This window comes from Phocoena sinus, chromosome 20 (assembly GCF_008692025.1).
Source record: "Phocoena sinus isolate mPhoSin1 chromosome 20, mPhoSin1.pri, whole genome shotgun sequence".
Classification (NCBI taxonomy): Eukaryota; Metazoa; Chordata; class Mammalia; order Artiodactyla; family Phocoenidae; genus Phocoena; species Phocoena sinus.
Window position 1 is genome coordinate 51695312 of NC_045782.1, and position 19008 is coordinate 51714319.

At 55.2% G+C, this 19008-nt stretch overlaps 1 protein-coding gene across 3 annotated transcripts in view; it reads right to left on the bottom strand.

Moving 5' to 3' along the window:
* The window catches only part of TMEM94 (transmembrane protein 94), a 34716-nt gene that overhangs the window by 10398 nt on the left and 5310 nt on the right, over positions 1–19008 (bottom strand). For all 3 annotated transcript variants that reach the window (XR_004347424.1, XM_032616147.1, XM_032616148.1), the window contains exons 2-9: positions 14171–14300; positions 3332–3451; positions 2869–2996; positions 2122–2258; positions 1357–1559; positions 850–1001; positions 364–466; positions 62–148 (exon numbers count right to left, since the gene is read on the bottom strand). Coding sequence is in view for 2 of the 3 variants with exons in the window: in XM_032616147.1 (XP_032472038.1) it covers positions 62–148; positions 364–466; positions 850–1001; positions 1357–1559; positions 2122–2258; positions 2869–2996; positions 3332–3451; positions 14171–14194 (954 nt within the window). In the remaining variant the exon portion in view is untranslated. The remainder of the gene's footprint in view (positions 1–61; positions 149–363; positions 467–849; positions 1002–1356; positions 1560–2121; positions 2259–2868; positions 2997–3331; positions 3452–14170; positions 14301–19008) is intronic.

Genomic DNA, 19008 nt, shown 5'->3' on the forward strand with positions numbered 1-19008 from the left:
GAGGGGACGCAGTCTTAGGGGAAAGAGGAAAGCACCACAGAGAGGAGAGGGCGGTCGTCACCTGCAGCTGGAGGAGGGTGTACTGCCAGGTCGTGACACCAGGGGCATTCAGCACGAAGCGCAGGGCGTTGGTGATGAGGAAGCCAGCCTGTCGGGAACAGGAGAGATGCTGCCTTATCCCCCACAGAGAGGGACCCAGGCTCTAAGGCTCCCCGTCTTCTGCCCACTCACAGCCCCGCCCCCGGCACTGGCCGGCTCACGCTGGGACCCTCTAGTCTTCACTCACACGCTCGTCCGAGTCTGGCCCCCAGGCTGCCCCACTTCCTGGCCCTCCCCCGCCCTGTGCGGCCCCGCCTCGCGCACCAGGACCACGGGCACCGCGCAGTGCAGCATCACTGACTGCACCGTGAACCTCTCGTTGTCCAGAGCGGTGACTGGGCGGGACAGGGCCATGTCCAGGCACCACCTGCAGAAAGAGGGGATACTACACTCAGGCGAGCCCTGCTCGGGGAGAGGCCAGAAGCCCACCCCTTCACCTAGCATCACTGGGTCCTGCAATTCCCTCCTATTCCTTGGCCCCGGCCGAGTGGCCTCCTGGTCACTGTGGCCAGGGACTCGTGGCAGCCTCTGAAGCTGCCCCCTCGGAGTTCAGACTGAGAGGGGGTCAATCACCCAGTCGAAGAATTCTCACAAGACACTAAAGAGAAGACCTTCCGGAGATGCCTGCGCTACGGGACCTCAGTATGGACAAGGCGCCTTCCTGTCACCGGCCCCACCACGCCCCCTGCTCACAGGAGGCACCGGGCTGAGAAGTCAGGGGACAGGAGGAAGGCAGGGCGGCGCCCTCACCTGATGTTGTCAATCACAGGGGTCTCGAGGACGCGGAAGAGCCGGTGCTGCTGGGGGTTCTGTGGCCCTTTCTTCACTTCTCCCCGGGGGGAGGGGGGCGGAGAGAAAGGTGGAAACAGGTCTCCCGGCTCCAAGACGATGTGCTCATCATCCTGCCAGCGACGAAGGGGAGGAGGTCGAGGGTAATTAATGGGTTCCATGGAAGCCACTCTTCCTTGACCGTTCTAGCTAAGTGGAGACATCTCATTGGGTTAGGGACCATCAGTTAGCATGGAGTCAGTTAGGGTGGGGCCTGGGGGACTGGATTCCTAGCAGCTTGAGGATCAGACAGAAGAAAGAAGAGGACAAGGAGAAAGATGTTCCAGCTTTTCTCCATTCTCCTGGAGCCCTTGCCAAGAAACCCAGGAGCTGGGCTGGAAGCATCAGCATTAAGCCCAGGGACCCTCCCACCATTGCCGGTGGACACTCCCACAGCATTTCCAGGGAAGGAGAAAAGCCTGCAGCTACCTTGATCCCCCTCAGGGAAGCAAACGATTCTTGGCCAGGCCTCAGAGCTATGATGTCTCCTTCCACCAACAGGCTAACCGGCAGGTTGACGAGATGTCCATCTCTGTAGGCCCAGTGTAGGGACCAGGATGGTGCAAAGGGCATGTGAAGGTCTGGGTACATGGCATCTAGCCACTTGATCTCCTTGCCATCCCTGAGGGCATCTGATGAGAACGGAAAGAGGGAAACAGCCTCACCCACCGGATCCACACACCAGCCAGATCCAGCACACAGCTACGAAGCTCTGTCTGCTCTTCTCCCTTCCCCAGACGGCCTGCGTCAACCCACGCCGCTCATTCCAACACTTCCCCTCTACGAGGTCACCTCCCCACCACCCCAGCGCGGGCACTTGCACCTCCTCTGAACACCTGAAGCTCTTATTCTTTGTACCCCGCTTCCATTCAAACACATTTTGCTAACTTTGCTAAGGGCTCTGAGGGGTGTGCTGAGCTTCATGAGGGGTACAAACGTCAAAGATTAAGCCGATTTGGTCCCTGGCTTTGAGGAGCCATTAGCCTTCCTGTCCGCCCCAGGCCACTGCCTGGGTACCCATAGCCATCCCACGGCTCTCACTGCACAACTGAGAAGAAAGCAGGGCATCCTTATCCCCCGCAGGCAATGCCAATGTGCTGGGGCTCCTGGCTGGGGCTCAGGACGGGAGCTCCACGGCTCTGACACACCCCAGGGCACCTTTTCCCACCTGACTCGCCTGCCCCTTGGCCTCACCTTGGATTTGGTCAATGATCCCTCGGAGTCTCCGTTCTACCTCTCGGCGCTTCAGGCGATCTTGCCGCCCAATGAGGACAAGGTTGAGGAGCAGCAAGAGGAAGAGCGCAGAGGCGTTCACCAGCTCCACCCCGTGGCTGGCAGGGAGAAGAGGGGGCACTGGCGGCGGGGGGGGCGGGCTGGGGGGTCTCCAGCCCACCAGCTCCACCCCGTGGCTGGCAGGGAGAAGAGGGGGCACTGGCGGCGGGGGGGGGGCGGGCCGGGGGGTCTCCAGCCCACCAGCTCCACCCCGTGGCTGGCAGGGAGAAGAGGGGGCACTGGCGGCGGGGGGGCGGGCCGGGGGGTCTCCAGCCCACCAGCTCCACCCCGTGGCTGGCAGGGAGAAGACGGGGCACTGGCGGCGGCGGGGCGGGCTGGGGGGTCTCCAGCCCACCAGCTCCACCCCGTGGCTGGCAGGGAGAAGAGGGGGCACTGGCGGGGCGCGGGCCAGGGGGTCTCCAGCCCAGCCAACCCAGGGCCCCACACTCCCCTCCCCAGTCCCTTCTGAAAAGAGGGTCTCCTTCTGGTTCTGACCCCAGCCGGCCAAGGGACTGTGGATCCCTACATGACCCAGGCGCTGACTCTGGGGGCATCTCCCCTCTCCCCGGGGTTTTCCCAGGCGGGTGTGGAGGCAGGAGGGGGACAAGCCCAGACCCTGCCGCTGGGAGAGGTGGGAAGGAGCCCCTCCCAGGGCCTCGGGCCGCGTACCTGCCAGCCGGCTGGCCCCCGTAGCAGCCCAGCAGCAGCAGCACGGCCAGGAGCATGAGCGAGGCGCCGGGCCAGTGGAAACAGGAGCAGCGGTTACTGTGGTGCAGGAAGCTGCTTCTCCACAGCTCCTGAGGAGGGAGGGGCAGGAGGCCAGGGAGTGAGAGGCCAGGGGACCAAGAGAGAAGGGAGGAGCCAAGATTCTCTGTCCCGCATCCTAGCTGCCTTCCTCCCTCACCCACCCGACTGGAGAGCCCAGGTGGCCACCTCTGTCTTCTCGCTTTGGTCTCGGCTGGGGTCAGGACATCACTCTGAAAGGAACCCCGGCCTCTTTCTGATTTTTAGTGATGCCTCAGTCGGGTCACACCGTCCAGGGTGACAGGGAGAGTCATGGCCCCGAGAATGTGCTTCCCAAGCTTTTCCACTGCCCCAACTAGGCTCTGGACTCCCCTTGAGGATGTGTCACCTTCCATGTGAGACATTTCTTCCGTTCTTTTAGGTGTCCGTCCAGCACCGCCTCCAGCTGCTCCTTCAGGATGCTGAGGGCCTTCTGGGTGGACAGGCCCAGGGCCAAGGGAGCCTCGCCCTGGAGGGAAGCAGGAGGCACTCAGCATCCCTCAAGCAGGAGGCACTCAGCATCCCTCAGGAGGCCCTCCCCGCCCACCTCCCCAGAACCTTCCTTCCTTCTCCCAAATCCTCACCCTCCCTCCCTCCACTAGCCCTGACTCCTCAGGGCGTGAGCATGTTCAGATCTCCAGCAAATTAAAAGACGTTCAAGTACACAGTGCCCTGCTCCTCAAAGCCAAGTTTAAAACAAAACCAGAGGGCTTCCCTGGTGGCGCAGTGGTTGGGAATCTGCCTGCCAGTGCGGGGAGCACGGGTTCGGACCCTGGTCTGGGAGGATCCCACATGCCGTGGAGCAACTAAGCCCGTGCGCCACAACTACTGAGCCTGCGCTCTAGAGCCCGCGAGCCACAACTACTGAGCCCACGGGCCACAGCTACCGAAGCCCGCGAGCCACAACTACTGAAGCCCACGCACCTAGAGCCCGTGCTCTGCAACAAGAGAAGCCACCCAATGAGAAGCCCGTGCACCACAATGAAGAGTAGCCCCTGCTCGCCGCAACTAGAGAAAAGCCCGCACGCAGCAACAAAGACCCAAGGCAGCCAAAAACAAAAATAAATTAATTAATTAAAAACAAAACAAGGGCTTCCCTGATGGCGCAGTGGTTGAGAATCTGCCTGCCAATGCAGGGGACACGGGTTCGAGCCCTGGTCTGGGAAGATCCCACATGCCGTGGAGCAACTAGGCCTGAGAGCCACAACTACTGAGCCTGCACGTCTGGAGCTTGTGCTCCACAACAAGAGAGGCCGCGACAGTGAGAGGCCCATGCACCGCGATGAAGAGTGGATCCCGCTTGCTGCAACTAGAGAAAGCCCTCGCACAGAAACGAAGACCCGGGCTTCCCTGGTGGTGCAGCGGTTAGGAACTCGCCTGCCAATGCAGGGGACATGGATTCGAGCCCTGGTCCGGGAAGATCCCACATGCTGCGGAGCAACTAAGCCTGCAAGCCACAACTACTGAAGCCTGCACGCCTTAGAGCCCGTGCTCCACAACAGGAGAGGCCACCGCAATGAGAAGCCCGTGCACTGCAACAGAGACCCAATGCAGCCAAAAATAAATAAATCATTAATTTTTTTTAAAAAAGCAACAAGAAGAGATAGTCTGGTCTTATAAAAAATTTAAAATAAAAGAAACGAAGACCCAACACAGCCAAAAATAAATAAATAAATAAAATAAAAACCAAAAAAAAACCCCCAAAAACAAAATCAGAAACAAACCTTTCTTTACTCAGTGTCTTCTAACTCACCTTTCACTCAACTCCCAACCCACCACCAACAGCATCCCCCAGCCCCACTCAGACTGTGCTCACCACTGAGCTCCCGACTTATTGCACTGGGGCCATCTTTCGGATTTCCCGGGCCAGAAAATATGTATTGTTTACGTGGGGAGAAGAGAACTAACCTGGAGATTCTGGCTTCACGTTGTTCCTAGTAAAAAACATTAAGGAAAAACCCCACCGACTTCTGTTACCACCATTTCATAAAAGGGAGGCTATTGTAACCCTACAACATTGGGAAGGACACAGTCTCAGAAAAAAAGACAGCTGCTGCCAGGAAAGGACCTGCACTGACCGCACTACACTCTCATCTCACCGCGGGTGGGTGGAACGTGGCATGGACAGGGGTGGTTCCCAGCACATTGTCCTATGTGACCCCATGGCCTGACATCTCCCATTGAGACCCCTTGTTCCTGGGCTTCTCTCCTGTTTTGTCCTGTCCGTCTACCCCACAGTCCATCCTACGACATCTTCTCCACAACTTTATGTACGTTTCCAGGGCAACCTCAGCCACATGGATTCATCTGCCACCAATAAGCTTACAACTGCTAAATTTCACCTCTAGCCTGACCGCCACCCCGAATTCTGACCCGTTCCCTAAACCGCCGCACAGCTGTTTCATGGGTACCTATGAGTTGACACATCCAAACCCCCGAAATTACCACCTGGCCCTCCCCGCCCGAGCCAGCACCCCTCCTACAGTTACCATCACCCAGGCACCCCAGCCCCTCCCCGCAACCTCTGCCTCCCCCTCCCACCTCCCAGTCCCCACCTTTTCCAAACCAACCGCTGCACCCCAGCCAGTGAGCGCATGTCTGATGAACTGACCCTGTTTACCTTTAAAATCTAGCCCAGACTCCTGAGCGTGGTCTGGGATCTGCCAGCTTCTCCAGCCTCCTTTCCTGCCATTCCTGTCACATGCCGGACTCCCCCAGCTCATGTGTCCGCACCTTTATGGATTTTCCTAGCCAAGAACACACTCCCTGCCCCAGACAACTCTTACTTCTCCTTCGAGACTCAGCTCAAACACCACCCGCTCTGGGTAATCTTCCCAAAACCCAGGGCTGCACATACAGGGGGAGGTTTGTATTCCAAAGGCAGCCCGGGCAACCTCGCTCACAGGCGGCATCACGGAGGACTGTCGGTATAGATTTGCCTGTCTGGCTCTCCCACCAGACTGCCAATGCCTTGAAGAGGGTACTAAATTCTTCCATCTCCACACCCCTCCACCAACCACTAAGACAGTACCTATCACAGGGCAGCAGCTCAGTGAATGCTTGCTGACTGATTGAATGAAGGAATGAACGCCCATGTAGTTTCACTGGTCCCAATGACACCTTCGTCAGGGTTGTCAACCCAGGATCTATAGCAGAAACACCTGGAGCTTTTACAAACGTGGCTGTCCAGGCCCCACCCAGACCTAGTGAATCAAAACTTCTGGAGGTGAGGCCCAGCCCAGATTGGATCTGATGCACAGATCCCCAGTTGGGGGGCCTGGAAAAAGAAGGCCCCCAGGAAAGGCAGGGCCTGGGGGAGGAGTGAGTGTTTCTCAGGGGCCACCTGAAGAGCACCAATGTGGAAAGTTCCTGAGCAAGAGGCACAAAGGCCTGGACCTGGGGCACCAAGAAAGGGACTGGGCTTATCTACTGAGTCCTGGCCAAGGGTCACTGAGCCAGCGATGCTCTGGCTGCCTGGGCTCACGCCCTACCCTCTTCCCTCCTATCCCCGGGGTCCTGCCCCGGCTTTGCCCACCAACGTTCTGGATTTCCTCCTCCCTGCCAGTCTCCACGTCCACCCACCCCCTTGGCAGGCTTGACCCTCGCCAGACACACATCTCCACGACTAGGAGTTGATGGACTGGGGGCCATATCCCCTGGCTGCAGACCTGGCATGGTGGGAGGCCCCTGAGTGGAGACCCCATGCTGGCCTGTCGCCAGCTCCCTCGGCATGAGGAATGAGGACGGGCTTCAGAGTGGGCCCGGCCCAAAGACCTCCCAGAGCCCTTGCCTAAATCTCACCTAATCCCTGCTCTCCATGGTGGCTTTGGGGGATTATGAGGATGAGAGCTGCTGCATCTCCGAGGGGATCACTGGTTATTTCAGCTCAGGAAGACATGGCCCTCTGGGCAGGGAGCCGACACCCCGCAAGGGTAAACACTGTAGTCCAAAGCACCCACCTCCCTCTGGCAGGGATCCGGGGGCCTCCCTGAGAGGCCATGGTCCAGGACAAAGGAGTGTCAGGCAAGGCCTGCATCTCTGCCTCCTTGGCTCCTGGCATGAGGGAAGAAAGCCTCCAGGGGCGGGAAGGAGGAAGAGAAAAGCAAAGGGGGACCACAGGCCTTCTCATGTCCAAGGCAGGATGCCTGCCCCTCTCAGCCCAAGAAGGCTCAAGAAGAACAGCGTTTGGGAGGCCCAGCCTCCCCTCCCCTTTCTCCTTCCTCCCTCAGGCTCAACCTGCTGAGCTCCCTCCCTCCCCGCAGTGGGATGTGCAGGTTCCCAGGGTGGACTTGCCTAGGCCAGGTCTCCAGAAATGATAAAGTGAGCAAACCTCCTGCGGGCAGGGAAGGGCTGGTCCGCAGAGGTGGAAAGGCTGCACGCCAAAGGGCGGAAGAAAGGAAGAGCTGACAAATCCCACAGGGCTGCACAATCACCCGGGAAGCTGCTCGGTCTGGAATGAGCGCCAGGCTCAGGAAGGCAGGGAAAGGCTAAGGGGAGCAGCCAGAAAGCCCGGGCGGCGGGCTCCCTCCAGCCAGGCCTTTAGACCGAGGACACTCAGGAACTGCCCTCTGCTTGCCCTGTGGCTGCCCTGCACCTGCTGCCTTATTTCCGGCACCCCCAACCCCCCTGGGCAACCCCACCCAGCAACTGTTTCTGCTCCTTCTCTTCCTCCAGGGTCTGAGAACCTGTCCTGTGCTCCTCTCCAGGTGTGGGAGGAGGGGCCAGAGGGCGGCAGATGCTTCCAGGCAGGGCCGGCAGAGGCGGGAGGGGCCCTGCAGAGCTGAGGGCGTGCATCTGCCCCCGCAGGCACGTTGTGTCTGGCTTGGAGCACCAACTCCAGACTGGAGATTAAAGACAGCACAACAGAGGCAAAATAAGCCATTCTGTAATTATACACCTCCTGAAGAAAGTGCCTGCCCGCACAGGCCCCGGGGCCAGGGACACAGCCCTCAAGGCCAGCCAACCCTCCACGGCCCCAACCCCACTTCCCACTTATCCAACTGCCGTGGCCGCCCGCTGAGGCCTGATGGCAACTCTTCACTCAGTCTCCGGCAGGAGGGTCCCGGGTATGGGTAAAATCACTGTTTCTCTCATTACCCCATGGCTTTTCCCCCACGTGGTATGAGAACTGAAGCTGAGGAAATTGGTGAGAGACGTTCACGTTTTCCAAAGGAAATTCAGAAAGGGCTCATGCGTGAGCTAGGTGGCCTTTCTCAAAGCATAGAGATAGGCTGGCACCCAGCGTGCCCGGGCACCCATGGCAGGGCGGGCAGGGTGGGGGGCGGTCTGTGCAAGGATGGGGATGGTGTGAGAAATAAGAACGCAAGTCATACACGTGCCATCTGAGGTCTGCTCTTCTTGCCTAGCAGGGCCAAGAAGGGTGAGGAAAATCTGCCCCAGACTTAAGTACCCAAAGGCAGGAAGCAATTTTTCCTACTTCCCAGATGCTCAGAAACTCCCACTCCCCAGCCCCAGGCACCTCCAGGAGATTCCTGGAGCCAAGGAGCCAAGGCTAAGCAAGGCCTCTACACCAGAGGGGAGGCGTGGCCCTGCTTCTCCCCTGACACTGAAGCTTTTCGGGAAGAAGCAACCCCATCCCACTGTTTTAAGTGCTCAACCTCAACTGAACCCAACAGAGGAACTCGAGGCCATAGGAGATGTGGGCTCAGGAGAGGCTGCCAGCACGTGCCCATCGCGCCCCGCTTCATCGTTAAAGGGGGACACGGGCGGGGCCTGGGGGCTGGAGGAGCAGCAGGTGATGACAAAATTCTATCTGCTAAATCAGAACTGCAAGGAATCTGCTACCGAACAGAACCAGCTCCCCAGGGCCCAAAGCTAAGCATCTGGGTCCGTCTAATGAGGCTTTAAGAGCCAACACGACTGGGCTGTCCTGTGCCACCTCGGTCAGGTTTCCCAGATGGCCCAGAACCAGAAGCCCCCAGCCCCCAGTCCCTGTCCTTTCGGGACTCCCCTGAGGTTCCCTCAGCACAGCAGCTGTTTTCCTTCCCATCCTACCTGTTTCGGGAGAAAGTGGAATCTAGGTCCCCTAGGCTCAGGTAGGCAGCCTGTGAATTGGCCTTGGCCACAGCAGATAACCACTAATTAGAACCAGCTGGCCCCTTCGCCAGGTTTCCCCACGGTCACAGCCTCCTTGGCCAGTGCAGGTGAGCGGGGAACCACAGCTGGACTCCACGAGGTCTGAACCAGTGAAGCAGAGATTCGGCCACTATCCACCAGGGTCTATTATAGACGTCACCATAAATCTCTTCCGAGTTTGGCCAGACACAAATCGACTCTGTCTACAGACAAGCAGCTCAAAGCCTCAAGCAGAAGCACCTCCTCCTCTTCCTCACTCTTCCCAGCTCATGCTGACCTGGGCACTTTCACCTGTCTTCTTTCTCACCTCCTGCAGCCAAGACCTAGGAAGAAATCACCCCAGCCCCGTTGGCTCCCGCCTCAGTGACTCATGTGGTCCGGCGAGAAAAGCCTCCTTAATGGCCCTGAGGAGGGGTGGCATCCAAGCCTTGTGCCTGGAGACCCGGGTCCCAGCACACCTTGACAGGATGCTCCACGGGGAAACTTGGGCTCTGGTCCCGCTCTGGGTGACTCAGGAGCCTGCCAGGCAGCTACACACATGGGCTTTCTGGCTCCCATCCCCAGCCTCCTTCCACGGTCCTCGCTACCTCGTAATCCAAGCCGCCTCCGGCCCAGCTTCCATCTTCAACTGTTAACCCAAAGCCTCCGACACAAAGCGGGGAAGCGGGCGTGTGGAACGGGGGCATCAAGCCCAGCTGACATACTCACTTTGTTGCCCTTGCCCTGGTGGGCAATCCATAGCTCTGCCCGTTTAAAGAGCATGGGGTACAGCCTGAGCCACAGCGAGTCAGCCACAGAAATGCCAACACTGCTCTAGGAGAGGAAGAGAAGGAGACAGAGAAAGACAGAGAGGGAAAGAGTGAAGAAAGAGAAGAGAGAAGAGAGCTGGAGCGCGTGTGAGCGAGGAGCGGGGCGGCAGCGGCAGCAGAGTGGAGCTTCAATCTGCTGATTAATTTAGCCTATTTCCAGTCACGCTGCAGATTTAGGGAGGGAGGAGGAGGAGACCGGCTGCCGGTACAGGAGGGAAGGACGGAAGGAGGGAGAGGCTGCGCAGAGGGAGGGAGGAGGGAAGGGGTTGAGAGGAGAAAGTTGGTAGGGGCTCTGCCAACTGTCCAAGGGCTGGGCCCATTCATCAGAGGAGGCGCTGGAGGGTAAGCAGAGGGCGACGTGCCTCCCAGGGGTTCGGATGCGCCCACCACCCACCCCCACCAGAGGAGAGGCTGTGCAGGAAGTGGCTGCCGTCGGCCCGGAGCCCCCAGGGCACCCGCCAGCATCGAGGAGTACTTGGCCTCTCCCCCCCGGACTCCCTTTCCTGGGCAAGGTGAGGAGCCCCACTTGGGGGAGCCCCCCAGATCCCTTAGAGACTCCAGCATGGAGTCACGCCAACAACAGCTCTCTCCACAGTCAGAGCTGCGGGAGGCAGGGGGGCTGCTTATTAATAGCAACACATCCTACGTGGAGGGGGAAGGACCGGCAATTGAGAAAACTGGAGCAGTGACTTCTCGGAGGGCAGAGCAGGGGGCTGGGAAGTGAGAGAGCAGAGGAAGCCAGTGGAAGAGGGAAGAGCCAGCTGAAAGGAAGGGCTCTTCCAACACCTAGGACCCAACATCTTCCCACCAGGTGGGAAGGGGGCTCCAAGAGCCGCTAATCAAGGCGAGTGCAGAGCTCAGCCAGGAGCCGATACCGCCCAGCCGCATCCAGACACACCTGCCCAGGTGCTGCTGGGACCAGGACACTGCCTGCAGATGCCGGGCCTCATCCCAGGAAGAAAGAGGAGGCCGGTGACCTGGGCTCCCATCTCCTCCCGGGGCTTCAAGCAGAGCCTGGGCATCACTCTGCAACCCCGGCTTTGACATACGGGAAGCTGTCAGAACAGATCCCCCTGGGTGATGTTGGGGCAGGAAACTTCTCTGGCTCCATCCAGGCCACCCTGAGGATGGGGCTGGAAAACCTCGAGGGAGAGGAAATGGCCTAACAGGTCCAGTAACCGGAGCACGGGCTGGAGCCTGAGACCATTTCTCCAGGGCCCTGTTTCCTAGACGACACCATCTCATCGGCAGGGAAGGGAAGAGAAAAGAGAGCCTCTACCGAGTTCCAGCCGGCCTCTCCCCTCCCCCTTCTTCAGCACAGCTCCCTGTGGGCGCAGATGCACTGCTTGCACGTGCGTGCGTGCGCGCGCGCACACACACACACACACACACACACACACACACACACACACACACACACACCGCCAAACCCTGAACTGAATGGGAACAGGAAAGGAGGGGTCCAGGCAGTCCAGAGGTTAAGGGCAGGAAGTCTCCGTGAGGCCAGGGAAGGAGGGGTCGGCTTCTGAGACAGTCACTCTGAGGACAGCTGCCACCTGTGTAGTTGGGCTGCAGTCTCAGCAAACTGCCAAGGAGACTGCTGTCCCTTGCTCCCAGGTCACACTCCCCTTTAGCTTTCTACCAAGGCACTGCTCTGGGGGAACCACACCCAAGCAAACACTCTCCCTCCTGTGCAACAGGCCCTAGAAGAACAGCTCATAGGGTCTAACCCAGGTATTCCGCAGCGCCCCCCAACACAGCCCTCTGGCATCTGGCCCCCCTCTGACACTACCCACTTCAGCAAGTGAAAAGGGAAGCTCTGCATCTGGGGAGAAACCCAGACCACCACTGCCACGGCACATCCACCATGGGCTGGAGGATGGGAGACGGGAGAGGAGGGTCTGCAGGGGACACTGAGGACAGGTAGGTCACAAAGAGAAGGGGGGCAAGGTGCAAAGGATCAACCAGCAACAGCCAAACTGATCCTGGGCTGCAGCCAGGTGACGAAAGGCCATCTTACCATCAACTCCCAGCACGCCAGCTTGCCCACTCCTACGTCTCCAAGAAGGCTTCCACTGTTGGAGGCCCCAGGGATGCACTTTAGAAGCCCATATTTACACAACTCGCAAGGTACCTCAGGTAGAGACACCGTCAGATCTGTTGCTTAGCTGCTTGTCCTATTAATTCCTCAACTAGACAGTAAGCCTCTCCAAGCCAGAGGCCATCCCCCAGGGCCTAGGGTTCTACCACCTGAAGGAAGCATTCTATAAATATGGCTGACGATGGTGGTAATGGTGCTTTCTAGGTCAGGAAAGCAACTATCCAGAAAGAAAAAGAAGAGGATGAAGAAGAACTCTCCCCGACAAATGCCCCTGAGAGATATCCAGCCTGGGTTCACAAGTGTTCTTCCTCGGGCTTGAGAGAGAAGCCAGCTGCTGGACCACAGAACTTTGTTTCCCCGATTCACTAGGAATGGGTGTTTCAGCCACAGCCTGGAACCGGAGGACAACACTGTCCTTTGTTTTGGGACATTCAGCCCCACCCTAGGCAGGCCACCACATTGCACAGCCTTTGTGTGTGTGGGTGCTCCCTGGAACTGAGTAGTGCACAGCTCTTGCAACTACGCAGCAGCCCTGCACCCAGGTTAGGGGACGGGCAAGTGTAGCTTTCCCTGTGCTCCAATCACTGCTAGGATGGACACCTGCAGAGCAGCCAGAGGCATCTGTGAACAGGAGGCTGAACACCTCAGCAGTCAGCCGGGCACCAGGTCTGTGTGGACCCTCAGCTCCTCCCTCAGTCCTCCCCAGACCTCCCCATATCTCTTTGGCAGGAAGATCACTATCCATAAGTTCAAGTCAATAAATATTTACTAAGCCCTTGCTACATGCCAGGCTCTGTGCTAGGAGCCAGGGACACTGAGATAAAGTGGGACAGACAGATGGTGCCAACACAGCGTAGCAAGTGTGATGGTGGAGGTGCTATGGATGCTGAAAGGAGGGACCCTGGAGGGATGAGGAGGACGTATCTGGAGAAGGTCATGCCTAAACCGGGTCTTTGTTTTTTTTTTTAATTTGGGCTGTGCCGGGTCTTAGTTGCGGCATGTGGGATCTACTTCCCTGACCAGGGATCGAACCCGGGTCCCCTTCATGGGGAGCGTGGAGTCTTAGCCACTGGAGCACCAGGGAAGTCCCTAAACTGGGTCTTGAAGAAAGAAAAGTAGGAGTTTGGCAGGAAAAAGGTTGGGGGGGGGATTTAGGGGTAACGGCCTAAACGTGGAGCGTGTGCCCAAACTCTGAAGCGTTCAGAATTACCCGTGGTAAAGGCCGAGGCAGGGGAGGTGAGGGGTGCTGGGCCGATGGGCAGCAGTCGGATTATGGAGGGCTCTGGACCCCACGCTAAAGGTTGCGGCAGGTGGTGTGATGCCTTTTAAGCAGGGGCGACAAAAGGCCAGCTCTGCGTGTTGGAGAGCCTTCCCCGCCCGCCGAGTGGAGGCAGGGGTCAGAGACAGAGGGACCTGTTAGGAAGGTGTGGCAGAAGGCCAGACAAGGTGGGGACTTCCCTGGCGGTCCAGCAGTTCAGACTTCGCGCTTCCACTGCAAGGGGCACGGGTTCGATCCCTCGTTGGGGAACTACCATCCCACATGCTGTGCAGCGCAGCCAAAAAAAAAAAAAAGAAGGCCAGGCAAGGACCTAGAGGAAGGACATCCCCTAGGGCAATCCTCGTCCCAGGAGAGGGACGCTCTGTTGGATGGCAAATCTAACTCCACGTAAAGATGGTATGCCTGGAGGCTGGGGTGCCTGAGCCAGGCTGGGGGAGGATGCCTGGACCCCTGGGCTGCTTACCCCCAGCTGATTCAGCAGTGTGTCTGGAGTCTGGCTGGGGAGCTCTTCTCTAACCACAGAGAGGGTGCCCAACTGAGTACTCAACCCAGCTCAGCAGGCTGGAGCAGAGCCCAGCAAAGGGCAAACACGTGAAATTACACACCCCTGGGCAATGAGTGGAAGACTGGCTCAGAGCCAACCCCAATCAGAAACCAGCTCCCATGCGGCTGTGTTAACTGGTCCACCTTTGTCTTTGAGTCCCAGCTCCCTGAGCCTGTGTGTTCCACCCAAGCAATAGTACCGTCCAGGGATCAGATCACGTACCCCAAGCCTCAGAGCTATGCCCCCTCCCTCACTTTTGGTGTAAAGCCTCCACATGGGACCTCCCAGGCAAACACAGGTAGGGAGAGTCCAACAGAGACACACAGACAATCCCAGTTAGGGAACCGATCATGGCCTACCACGTGCTTCTCCTTCAGGTCCATGGGCCCAGGGCACTGCAGGCATGCCCAGAGGAAGGTGGTCACCCCCGAAAGGAAGGCTCCTCCCCAACATGTACGAACCCCAGTGACTCTGTCACAGTCACAGCATCTGGGGAAAAAAAAGAAAGAGGTCCCGTAAGGCCGGGTTGCTGGAAGGGGCAGCTACTGTGAAACAGTCGAGCAGGACATGGAGAAGACGGTGCTGGTGACCTCCAGGGCCCCGGCCTGTCCTGGCAGCAGTCAGCTTTACAAATTCCACTCTCTGTGGCCAGTCCCATACCTTCACTTTTAAAGAGGTGATGAGGGACTTCCCTGGCGGTCCAGTGGTTAAGACTCCGTGCTTCCACTGCAGGGGGCATGGGTTCAATCCCTAGTCGGGGAACTAAAATCCCACAGGCTGGGCACGGCGTGGCCAAATTAAAAAAAAAGTGAAGGTAAACTGGAATCTAGATACAACTTGAATAATCAGGTAAATGGTGGGAAGAGCAGCAGAGATGATCAAAGTAGAGACATGCTCACTTCACCACCACCAGGAGCACAGCTGGGAAACACACGCCACACATGCCAACGCATACATGCCCACAGTCAGCGGGCCTCTCGAGCGGTCGGCCAACAAGGAGTGCTCAACAGGGACCTGGACGGGTGTCCACGAGGATGGGGGATCCAAGGCGACAACAATCTAGAAAATGAAGATTAGCCTAACCTCCCCACCCACCACTCCCTCCCCACATAACCCCAACTCTCACCCATCCATCCTGGCGGCCAACACACCTTAAATGATTTCAGATCAGTGTTTGGGCAAAGAGTGCCACTGAGTAATCTGGTCCGGTGCCAGCTGACTACTTGAGGAGAAAGAACTAACCTGCTAACTGGGGCAGTTCTTTTGGGGGCCTGCAGCAAAACCTACGTTAAGAGGAGCTGGTCAGAAGCCCAGGAGAACTGATCCATAAAAGAGCTGTCTAGAAACAATTAAAAAAAGAAAAAAGCTGTGTCCAGAGGACCCCAGGCAGGAGGCCCAGGCTCTGCAGGCACTAAATCCGACCCACGATCCCGTCCAATTCCTCGCAAGACGTCACAGCCCTGCACTGCCAGATCTGTCCCTACCTCTGCTTTTCCAGCCAGGGCCCTCAAAGCTGAGCTAGCCCCGGAGGGTCAGAGACAGACAGTGGCGCTGGGAGCAGCACCGCTGTGCAGTGACATTTGGTTTTTGGCAGCTGACTGAAATGGGATCCTGAGAGGCTGAATGCCCTTCTGCCTAAGGCCACTCTGACTCAGGCACCCTGGCCCTGTTTACGAGTACAGCTCAAGGTCCCCATGACATCCCATGCCAGCAGGGGCTGGATGAGGCAGTCACCACACAGGGAAAGGCACCAGGAGCCAGACGGGGATCATGCTTAACTCCTTCTGCCAACACTACAGGAGTGAAATAACTCTGCGGCCGGATGGAACCACAGCAGTTCCAAAAGGGCAGCCAGGAGCATGACATTTTTCTAAGAGTCTCTGTTTTCCCATCACTCCATACATGGGATTCTGGGAGAGAGTTGTCCTTAGCTGTCTGATCTGAAACCAGCAGCTGTATCCTTAAAAGGCCAGGTCCACTCCCCGCCCATTGTGAAAAAAAGCACAGGCTTCAAAGCCAAACACTCGTGGGTTCAAATCCTGGCTCCATCACGTATCTAGTGCCAAATGACCTTGGCAAATCACTTGTCTCTCTGAGCCTCGGTGTCCTTGTTCATTGAATGGAAGTGACGATACCTATTTCACAGCTATGCAACAGGAATTATGTAAAATAATATATGCGGAGGGCCTAATACAGTATTTGGTACATGATACGTCTTAATAGTCGCCATTACTATCATCTACTATCATCAGCAAACAAGAAATATGAAGAAAGAGTCACCAAAGTCAAGAATGAGAACTCAAAAGTAAGGAGAAAAAAAAGAAATAAAAGGCATAAAGATTGTAAAGAGGGAATTCCCTGGCAGGGCAGTGGTTAGGACTTGGTGCTTTCACTTCAAAGGCCTGGGTTCAATCCCTGGTCAGGAACTAAGATCCTGCAAGCTGCGGGCATGGCCAAAAAACAAAAAAAGATTGTAGAGAAATAAGTAACACTGTCTTTATTTGCAGAAGACTCGATCATACATGTAGAAAATCCTAAGGAATCTACAGATAAGATATTAGAACAAATAAGTGTGCAAGGTTGCATGATACAAGGTCAAAATATAAGATGCAAATATAAATTAAATTTCTATATGCTATAATGAAATATAGGAAAATAAAAATGTGTAAATATCACTTATAGTACCAAAAAAAAAGAAATACTTAGAGATGACTTTAATGAAAATACACATAAGTCCTATACACTGCTGAGAGAAATTAAAGACCTAAACAAAGAGAGAGCTATACCATGTTCATGGAATGGAAGACTTAATGTTAACATTAATGTTTTAATATTTAAATTAAATAATATTCATATTCATACATTTCTATTTATCAGTATTAATATTAATAGGCACCCATCAGAATGACTAAAATGAAAATGACCGACAGTACATAGTGTTGGTGAGGATATGAACTGATAAACTGCTGGTGGGAATATAACATGGTATAACCATTTAGGAAACCATTTTGGCTGTTTCGGATAAAGTACAGGTGACTCTTTAACAAGGCAGGAGTTAGAGACACTGACCCCTGACACCACCCTCCCACCCCACGAGCGCAGTGTTAAATCCACATGTAACTTTACAGTCAGCCCTCCAAATCTACAGTTCTGCATTTGTGGATTCAACCAACCATGGATCATGTAGCATTCTGGTACGTATTTAGTGAAAGAAATCCACATATAAGTGGACTCATGCAGTTCAAGGGTCAACTATATACACTTATTATATGACCCAGTAATGGAAAAATTACATACAAATGTTCATAGCAACTTTATTCAAAATAGCCCCAAACTGGAAATAATCCAAATGTCCACTCAGGTGAATGGATGAACACACTGTGGTAAATCCATACAATGGAATTCTACCCAGCAACAAAACAGAATAAAGTACTGATATACACAACAATATGGCTGAATCTCAAAAACATTTGATGAGTGAAAGAAGCTGCACATAGGGCTTCCCTGATGGCGCAGTGGTTGAGAATCCACCTTCCAATGCAGGGGACACGGGTTCAAGCCCTGGTCCGGGAAGATCCCACATGCCACGGAGCAGCTAAGCCCGTGTGCCACAACTATTGAGCCTGTGTTATAGAGCCCGCAAGCCACAACTACTGAGCCTGCATGCCACAACTGCTGAAGCCCGTGCACCTAGACCCCATGCTCCGCAACAGAAGCCACCACAATGAGAAGCCCGCACACTGCAACGAAGAGTAGCCCCCGCTCACCACAACTAGAGAAAGCCCATGCGCAGCAACGAAGACCCAACACAGCCAAAGAAAAAAAGCCACACACGAAAGAGCGCCTAGTGTATGATTCAATTAATATAAAATTCAGAACAGGCAAAACTAATCGATAGTGGCAGCAAGCAGATCAGGGGTTGCCTGGGGGCAGGGGAGGGAATGACTGCAAAGGGCACAGGGATCTTTTGTTTAATATCTTGACTGTGGGTGGTGACTACAGGGGTATATACATTTGTCAACATTTTTTGAACTATATACTTAAATAGGTGCATATCATTGTATGGAAATAGAGTTGCCTCCATAGAGCTGATTTTCCAAAAGTACAGGGGAATCCGAGCTCAACTAACCTCTAAAATGCCTAGCACGTGCAAGATTTGGCAGATATAAAAGAGAAGGGACAATGAAGCAAACATTTATCCAGCACCTGTAGTGTGTTACAATAGCAGATACTTAGTAAGTATAAGGAATGGTCCTGTCTTCAAAGAAGTATAAGATGCGGTCCCTTCCCTAGAGGGATTTATAATATAGCGGTTTGGGCTATTATGAAAAAAGATAACAGTTCGAGTTGGCATTGACATACTAAATGAGAATTGTAAACGGGTGCTTAGGAGTAGGAAGAGGAAGGGCTACCCAAGCAAGAGCCACAAGTCCCAACCAAGGCACCAGGGAAGAAATGCAGGAGGCTTTTTTTCTTTTTAAATTGGGGTATAATTTACAATGTTGTGCTAGTTTCAGGTGTACAGCAAACTGAATCTGTTATACATACACATATATCCACTCTTTTTTAGCTTCTTTTCCCATACAGGCCATTCAAGTATTGAGTAGTGTCCCTGGTGCTATAGAGTTGGTCCTTATTAGTTATCTATTTTATATACAGTAGTGTGTATGTGTCAACCCAATCTCCCAATTTATCCCTCCCCCCAGGAGCCTTTTTGAAAGATAGTGATCTGACCTATTTGGTTAGAGCAGAAGGCCTGAGTAGGTCAGACTGAAGAAATAAACGACCACATAGGACAGGGAATCAGGGGCCCTTGAAACAAAGACACCCTGAGGAGTCACTTAAGGTTTCTGAGTAGGTCCCACGATTTTAAAAGGGTGGAGAATGGATCAGAGGGGAAAGGGAAAGAAATTACAGGCAGAAGAGTTAGAAGAAAATTACAATAACCCTGGTTTGCCATGACGGGTATCTAGACAAAGGCGGCAATGAGAACGAAGGGGTCAATGCTTCTTGCTGCCAAGCTCAGAACCAACATCAAAAAGAACTAGCGCGGGGACTTTCCTGGTGGTGCAGTGGTTAAGACTCCACCCTCCCAATGCAGGGGGCCTGGGCTGGATCCCGGATCAGGGAACTAGATCCCACATGCATGGTGCAACTAAGAGTTTGCAAGCTGTAACTAAGAGTTTGCAAGCCACAA